Raw genomic sequence first — 8,741 nt, 5'->3', positions numbered from 1 at the left:
CAGCAAAGAAAGCCTCCGGGGAGGGGAGGACAATGCAGCCACACAGCGTGGGGATGAGGATGAAGATGGGGCACGAGGGCAGGGTGAGCATGAGCTGCCACATCAGCCCATGTTTGATCCACAGGGAACGGGAATTGGGCAGGGAGAGGGGGCTGATGCAGGGGTGCAGCCATGGGAGGAGGCTGAAAGCCTGGGTGTGCTGGAGGAGCAGAGCACTGCTGCAGATGTGCAGCTAATGGCAGAGCCGGAGGAGTCAGGAGGGAGCCCAGAGGCAGATCTGGCACCCCTGGGTGCGGCTGGGATGCAGGAAGGGGAGCAGAGCCCGACTGCTGATTTGGAGGCAGCTCTGTGTGCAGCTCATACCACAGACCCATGGGAGAGAGCTGCCGGTGGACATGCGTCCCCTCCAGCCAAGCTCGTGTTGTATCCTGAGCGTCCCGCTGCTGCTGAGGGTCCTGGTGTGGAAGCAAAGCTGGGAGCACTCACTGGTCCTGATGAGCAGATCCTAGAGGATACCCAGCCACTGGATTTACCACAGGGAGAGAGGGCTGCTGTAGAAGGGAGACCTCTGGATGGAGCTCAAGGTCTGGAAGTGGTGCAGGGAGAGATGCTGGAGGAAGGGGCCAGGAGTTTAGTCGAAGCTCAGAGTCTTGGGCTAAAGCAGGGCCATGATGATGGGGCGTCTGCACTGGCCTCCCCGGTCTCCGAGGTGCCGTTACAAATCAGCACGCTAAAGCTGGAAACGATGATGCAGGAGGATGTTCTCGTTCCAGATGTGCGGCGACTAGGCGCTTCGGGACAGGCAGCCCAAAGCGAGCTTCAGGAGCAGGTCTCAGCACAGGCAGTTAAGGTGAGGCTTCACACTGCTTCCCAACCGCCGGAGGACAAGCCACCGCATGTGATGGAAACAGAGCAGGTAGCTGCTGGACCTTCTGAGCCTCCACAACAAGAGGTGCCACCAGTGTCAACCCTTCAGACAAGGGTCCAACAGGAGAAAGATGCTGGGAATGATCAGTTGGGGGTGGTCCTCGAAGACAGCTCACTGGGGGATGCAGCCAACAGCAGCACGCAGCCTCAAAGGCAGCTCTTGGGAGAACAGAGAGAAGACCTCACTGTTGGTCAACAGGAGAAGCAGCAAGAGGTTGGGCAGAAAACAACCCAGAAAGGTGAGCCCAGCCCAGGAGAGCCAGGGACTGTGACTGCAGGTGGGGCAGGACCTGTCCCAAGGGGATCTGCTGAAGCCTGCCTGGACCCAGACCACGTCTACAACGTGCTGTTTGTTGGGAACTCCCACGTGGGCAAAACATCATTCCTGTACCGGTTGCACGCCAACACCTTCAACCCACACCTCACCACCACAGTAGGTAGGTCTCCTCCAACTCCTCTCCAGCACAGCTCTGGGTCACCTTTCACAATTCCCTTTCCCCCACCCCACAGGCTGCTGGTGATCATTACACACGTGTTACACCTCACAGCAAGCGTGCTATAAAACCTGTCAGCAAAGACAAATAAGACCACCAATTTCACATGGCTGGATGCCCATGAGCAGGCAACGCTGGTCCTCCTTGCCCTCTCTAGGGCACCGATACCTTTTTTCCCTCTGCTTTGCCTTTCAGCTCTATTCTCCTCTCTTAACCAGTCTGGTTTCTTTCACCGCGAAATCAGAGACCTTCCCCAAATCCAGCCATTAAAGATCTAAAAGCTGGAGGTTCACTTGGGACCAGCCTGCTTGAGCCGCAGCCTCAGACCACACATCCACCGTGTGCCTTCTCCATCCGTCCTCTGACGAACTCTACAGTATCAAAATATCCCTTTTTGTGTCTCCTAGGGCTGGATTATCAGGTCACAACGCTCGTCGTGGACAACAAGTGCTTTGCTCTCCGTCTGTGGGACTCGGCTGGTACGGAAAGGTGAGCTGCTGTGCTGTCTGCTTAAGGAGAGCAACCTGTGGTTTTCTTTTTTTCCTGGTAGTTTAGTGGAAATGAATGTTCTTGTCTTTGCTAAGCAAAGGAGGGGTTAAGGAGGGACTCTGTACAGTATGTGGTCTAATAAAGCATAATACAGGAAGTAATTAAGATAAAGGCTGTTTATATGGCCTCTAGGATCGGGATAGGAGCAAAATCTGGGGTTTGCCTTTTTTGTTGACATGCATTCCCAGCTTTCCCACTGGGATTTCAGATTGTTCCTACGCAAAACCTCCTTAGACCGTATCGATGACTGTTTAAAATGCACTCAGGTACCACAGCATCGCCAAGCAGTTCTTCCGGAAGGCGGACGGGGTCGTGCTGATGTACGATATCACGTCGGAGCACTCCTTCTCGGATGTGTGGTACTGGCTGAGCTGCATCCAGGTGGGTGAAGCAGGAAAACATCATTCTGTCCCCAAGGTCTGGGAACTGGCGGTGACTCCCAGATCAGCATTTCCCCACCTGACCTCTGCCACTGGTTAGGGATGGGCATCCGGGGGTGACTGAGCACTTTGCAAAGGGTGTTCTGCTTCACTTTGATTAGAAAATGATTTTTCTTGGAGGATTTAATTTCAGATACTGACAATTTTCACATTTTTGCAGTGTTTCCTGGTGTAACTTCTTGATAGCATCTCTATGATAATGATCGACTTTTTAAAAATTAAAAACCAGAAAATGTTAAAAGTGATTTTGATAAAACTTTATAATCAAGAACAGCCCACTTGGAGTCCTGCAAAATGGGAGGTAACTTGTATCTTATTACAGACCTCTTGTCAGAGATTTCCCATCAAGTACAAAGTCAGTGTTTACGAATGCTGGAACAAAATGGGATGCCGCCTTGCCCAGTGCGTGTTTTTCCCAGGCAGAGCATCTCCTGGAGGGTTCCTGAGGTCGAACACAAAGTGAATTCACTACAAGGGTGACTCGCCCAGTCTTCTGCCCTGTTAATAGACCAGGACAGATGATTTAAGAGAAAAAAAAAAATAAATCCCTTTCTTAAATGCTGTTAAACTCATTTAAGAATTTAAGGTTTTGCTACCGGCCCAAACCCATGGGCATTCCTCACGGTGCTCCAGGATGTGTGCGGGCAGCATGGGCGGCCATGATTCAAGGGGGATTCAGTCACGCTCCTGATCCTCCCCTCTTTAATTGTCCAGGAAGGAGCAAAAGACAGAGTTGCTATTCTGCTTCTTGGGAACAAAACCGACTGCGCTGCAGAGAGACAGGTCCCCACCAAGGAGGGGGAACGCTTGGCCAAGGTAGGTGCACGGACCTGCTGAAGTGTGCTGTCCCCCAGGTTAGGCAAGGGTGCCACCAGCCTGAGGACCTGGAGAAAGGTGAAAGCCCTTAACTCACCTTTTGTGCATCAGTGGTCGGCAAAGTGACCTCTGAACCCATCTGTCACCCTTCCCTGCCTTGCTTTCCTCTTGCCATCGTAGTTTTGACTCGGCAACCCCCCAGTAAAACAGTTTATGGAAGTGGAGCTATAAATGAAAACATTTTCAGCTCTGCTTATCTTTGCTGTGAGGTGCCACAGATCTTCCCAGCATCATATAAATAATAATAAAACCACCAAGCCCTATCCTGTTTTCAAGATACTGAAATGCCAAAGTACAATTAGTCTCTTCAAAATGTAGATGGCTAATAAAAAATAGGTGAGAAGAATCTCACTTGTACAGACTTAATTTCAAAGTTTATGGGATTTGGGCCATCATCCATTGACCAGTTTTATAAATGGAGGCCGCACAAGGGGTTAGATGCCTTTTTTTTCTTTTTTTTTTTTTTTTTTCTTTAACAAACCAGTCACTGGCAGGCACAAAAGACCTGGCAACATCCAGTTATGTCTCTGTATTCGCTCCACTAGTCAAAGACTATCACATCTCATTGTGTCTGAAGTGTCAGCCTTTTCCTTGATACTAAATGTTGGTATCATAACTACTTTAAAAGCTGGATTTCACCCTCACATTCCAGTAAATAAGTTATTGAGTTATTTGTTTCCTTGAGTCCTTCTGTTTCCCCTTGACCATGACTGTCCCATGGCTATTTATTCCCATATTAAGCTACTCCAACACAAGAATATTACATTTCTGTTTGGGCTTTGTGTCTTCCAGGAGCATCAGCTCATGTTTTACGAATGCAGTGCTGCCTCAGGCCACAACGTCTCCGAGTCCATGGTCGGCTTGATCAGGTGAGGCATGGGCTTGGATTTTGCCGGCTGTCCTGAATTTAATGGGCTCCCTCTCTGCTTTTTTAACTCCCAACACTGGTGTGCTACTGCCACTCGAGACTCCCTGTGCCCAAATGTCAGGGAATACTCAGAGCGGCATGTGCACAGCTGGGATGAGCCGGAGATAAGTGCTGTAAGAACAGCCAGCACTGCAAAGAGATTAATAAAACCCTTCTCAGGATGCTGCCGGTTTCTCCCTGGGTTGACTGAAATGAATTCTGCCTGTGATTTGATTTAGGTTGGCATTTTTAGCAGAGTCCACGGTTCTCAAACCACGCTGAGCTGGAAGGCTCCTAACCCCTTTCAGCTGTGCCGTGCATCCTTTACCAAGGCTTGTCAAGACAAATCGCACAGCATTGCGAAATATGGGGGAAATACCCGGCTAATTTGCTTCCTTCTCTCCCAGGTTGCTCAAAGTTCATGAAGATGAATTAAAAACTGAGGCAGAAGAGGTACCAAAGCCACCCCAGAAGAAAAAGGGCTGCTGCTAGCAATGGACAGATACCTCCACCTGTGACCAGTTGTGAAAATGCAGCGACAGCCAGAAAAGTATAAAAATAGCCCTTGGGCACCATCTCCACTCCCCGTGTGTCTGCCTTGCCTCGTCTCCCTCGGATGCTGAGAGCAAAAGCCGCTGTGGAGGAGCCGGCTGTCACCCGGCCCCTTCCCCGCTCATCTCCTGCCCTTATCCCAGGGCACGCGAGCCCCATGAAATACTGGTTGGAAAACTTTACCGCTTTCTTCTGGAGACAAAAAAAAAAAAAAAAAACAGGCTAAGGAAAGAGGGAGAAAAGGAACCCAACTAGATCCGAGGTGCTGGAATGATACTGGAAGCAGTGGGGAGTAAAAACAAGTCTTGGGATAAAAGAAATGAATACCAGGAGTCACCCGAAGGCCAGTGGATCAAACAAGGGGACTTAGGGCTGTCGGTGCTGCTGTGCAGCAGTGACTTTTGCTTCGGCTTTTTCATCAGATGGGATCTGGAACAATGAAATATTCAATATATCCTAAATGCACTTTGTAAGTCTCTCCTATTAGGCAAGGTAAAGCTCGTTTTTTCTCTCTTCCCGATTTGTCGTGCTGGTGAGCAGTAATGCGTCTTGACAGAAAACTACTACAGACTATGCCCAAAATAAATCCAAAAGCCCCAAAATCACATCCAGGGCAATAGAAAGAGCACTGGGGTGGTGGGATATACGATCAGAGAAATGCCTGCAAGAGCCCTTTTCCTTGCACTGCTTCCAGAACGGATTTTTTTTGGCACTATCGCAGTAAATCTCAGGACGGGCAGGGAAGATGCCCTTCTGCAACCACGACGGCTTCGTTATGAAGTGCTGCGTCGGTTTTAAAACCCAGCGTGAAAAATCTAATCTAAGCACATGTCACAATTTCAGGGTTGGTTGTTTGTTTTTTCTTTTCCTTTTACAGCTTGATGCAAAGAACTACATTTTTGCAGAGAAAGACACACAGACTAAATAAACAAGAATACAAATATTATATTTTAGTGTCTTTATATATCACCTGTGTTGCCTGGTCCCTTTTTTTTAGCAGGTGTATTTAAAGACTGTGCTTACATGCAGATTTGGGGGAAATAATTCTGCTCAGATGGGTTTGCTTTGTGTTGCCATTACTATGTATAATTATGGCAAAGCATAACAGTAGCCAGTTTCTGCTTTACAAAAGTATCGTGACAACAAGAGCTGGTTTTCTTAGAACAGTATGTATTTATTTTTTTTTTTAAAAAAAAAAAAAAGAGGATATCATTCTGCATGTTTCTGACTCTGTTATAGCTCAGCTTTCCAGGGACACAAGGCTCAAGAGCTCCTGATGCCTGTGTATACGTAATTGTTTTTCCTTTCCCCGCTTCAAAGGGTTTTAGAGTCCACGGGCTGTTTTTAGCAGTCCCCGATGGGTGGCAACCGCAAAGCTATGAGATGTTGCGACTTCTGTAGGAATAAAGGCCGGAGTAACTGAGACTAATTAACATCCCCATTGATGGAAAAATTGCAGTTTAAGTTTAGTCTTCATCAGACAATGACAAATCTCCATGCGAGAGACCTGCAGCACACAGAGCCAGGCGAGAGCGGACTTTGCTGGTTGTGCTGCTCACAGAATTACACCCTGAAATGGGGACGGCTCTGTGTGATACCCAAAAAGCGCTCAGTGGCAATGATGTTGATTTGCAGACGGAGATGTGCAAAGACCACCGATAGCCCAAATTCATGCTCAGTAAAACCAGGGTTATGAGTTGTACCCAGGTAGAGTACAACTTCGGGATGACGGAGGAATTTCTGAGTCTTTCACAGCTGACTTACCCCCTCTGCATGCCCCATTTTGGGGCTCCAGCACCTCTGCACCACCAAAGCTCCCACCCCCTAAGTGTCTCCCCCTGCCGTGAGCCATCCTCCCTTGGCTCTACGGTGAAAAGACTTTCTTTTCTTAACGTAATACATTTACACTCCCATTCCCTGTCTATCCCTCTTAACCATATTTCTTTATAAAATATTTTTACTGATGGAGCAGTGGGAGCAGCTTGAGGACCACAGCTCCTCAGGAAGAGTTTACATGGCTCAGTTCAGAGTTTTGCCTGGATTCAGGGTTGGGTTTTTTTTTTTTTTGTGGTTGTTGTTTGGGTCCATCTTCACTATTTCTGCTTTGCTGTTTTATCTTAAAATAATATAAATCCAACCACACTTTGCTAATCTGGTCTGTGATAGGATAAGCACCAGTTCAGCCTAATTAACCCCAAAAGGCTCTTTTTACTGGGTCTGTGTGACCCCGTGCAGAGCCGCCCAGCGGCACGTACACTGAAGCCATCGTCAGATCGGCTTTTCCCTTCGCCTAAATTTGCTGGGATTATGTGCAGAAGATGCAGCTTGGCAGAGTGGCAGCAGGATTGTGCAGGAAAAGGTTTTTATTTGCTCGCAATAGAGTTGAGGTCGCCGAGGCTAAATCCTCCCATTAGATGGCAGCAAATGCAGGAATACCTTCGAACTGCAATATTGCCTCTTCAAAGAAAGACCGGGGAGCTTGAACAGGGCCCCAAATAGAGATCTGCGAAAGAAAAACGCTTCCCAGAACACCGGAGAGCAAGAAATGTCTGCCTTATTCCACTAGAAATCACGTCTAGAAAAAAGGACTGAGTTTGTGCCCAAAGGTGTTGAGTAAACAAGTGTCGCTCCCCTCCAAACCTCCCTCCCAAACTTGGAAATGAGTTTTTCACTGCCAGGTTGAGAGAAACACCATGAAGGCAATAAAGCCCGTTGGAAAACACTATCAGCATGTTGCATTTAAAACATCATTCACCTGTGATAATTCATGGTCCCAGCAAACGTTCCCACTCCAGAATCAAAGGGACCGCTCATTTGCAAGCTGTTAAATGTGTGCAGGAGTGTTTGGAGGAGGATCAAGGTCTGAGATAATAATAGCAACAGGGAAATGCATACTTGTTTGGACCGCAGGAATTTTTTTTATTTTTTTTATTTTTAAATCGGGTTGTTTCCCTTCAAGCCATTTGTAATTCCTCAAGGCACTTCATGAGAAATAGAAGAGCTGCACCAGCCAAGCCAAGAGCACAGAAGATCTCAGGTACCAGCCCAAAATCAGCAGGCATTTACCATCGTCTCACTTTGATGTGTCCACCTTGAAAGCAGAGAACCCAGAGAAGCTCCTGACGAGCGGGGCTGACTCATCGGGCAAAGCTTTCGGTGCTCCATCCACGTCCTCCACAATTTCACCCTGTTCCCCTCGAAAGGCAGTAAAACAGGGACGTGGAGACCGTCCCGCTCCCCGCGCTGGGATTGACAGGGCAGGAAATTCAAAGCTGATAAGAGGAAGCACTTTTTCTTGCAATGTTTAATTAAACTGCAGAATTCCTCGCTGCAGGAAGTTGTTGAGGCCAAGAACTTAAACAAGGCTGGAAAGGGACCGGAGAGACACCAAAAATGCTGTGACCGACAGCTGGCTCTGAAAATGCATTTAATTGCAATTAAGGACCGAAGCCTGTGCCCGAGAGCTGGGGGAGGCTGAGACCCCTTGCTCCTGCCTTCTTCTGAGTTTTTCACGCTGGGGGTGGCTCTGGGGACCTCCGCTTGCTCCATCTCCCAGCCCTTTACTCCTGGAAGCCTTTCCCATGCTTTTTAGGGCTTCCCCACATTTTTAGGGGGTTAACACCCCTGTGCATGGTCACTGTTTGTCACTGGAGCTGTGGGAACAGGCACCCATGTCCCCGCGGGGCTGGGGGTAAGTGGGGTTCAGGGGGGCACTGGATGGATCTTGATGGGGAGCAGAAATGGGGCTCAGCGGAGCTGGAGGAGGTAAATGGGTCTGGGGGGCCATAAAGGGTGATGGGTGGGTGCTGGAGGGGGATGCTGGGGTTGTGCCGAGGACTTAGGGAGTGCTTGGGGGTAGAGAGAGGATCTCATGGATTTGGGGGGTATCTCATGGGTGCTGTGGGCTCAGGCGGGTGCTGGGAGGGTCTCTTAAGGTTCCTGGGGGGGGTGTTGGGGTGCGAAGGTGAGCTGTGGGGTGAGTTGGGGGTCCGGGGG

General features: G+C 48.9%; 1 protein-coding gene across 1 annotated transcript in view; it reads left to right on the top strand.

Moving 5' to 3' along the window:
• Window positions 1-4,685, top strand: part of RAB44 (RAB44, member RAS oncogene family) — a 20,485-nt gene extending 15,800 nt beyond the window's left edge. The window contains exons 14-19 of the mRNA XM_009891742.1: window positions 411-1,364; window positions 1,829-1,910; window positions 2,237-2,351; window positions 3,125-3,226; window positions 4,079-4,155; window positions 4,601-4,685. Of these exons, the coding sequence (XP_009890044.1) occupies window positions 411-1,364; window positions 1,829-1,910; window positions 2,237-2,351; window positions 3,125-3,226; window positions 4,079-4,155; window positions 4,601-4,685 (1,415 nt within the window). The remainder of the gene's footprint in view (window positions 1-410; window positions 1,365-1,828; window positions 1,911-2,236; window positions 2,352-3,124; window positions 3,227-4,078; window positions 4,156-4,600) is intronic.
• Window positions 4,686-8,741: the final 4,056 nt, after the last annotated feature.

This window comes from Charadrius vociferus, unplaced genomic scaffold (assembly GCF_000708025.1).
Source record: "Charadrius vociferus isolate BGI_N301 unplaced genomic scaffold, ASM70802v2 scaffold819, whole genome shotgun sequence".
Taxonomy (NCBI): domain Eukaryota; kingdom Metazoa; phylum Chordata; class Aves; order Charadriiformes; family Charadriidae; genus Charadrius; species Charadrius vociferus.
Note: the sequence above shows the minus strand (reverse complement) of the source record. Positions and strands in the feature narration are given on the sequence as shown.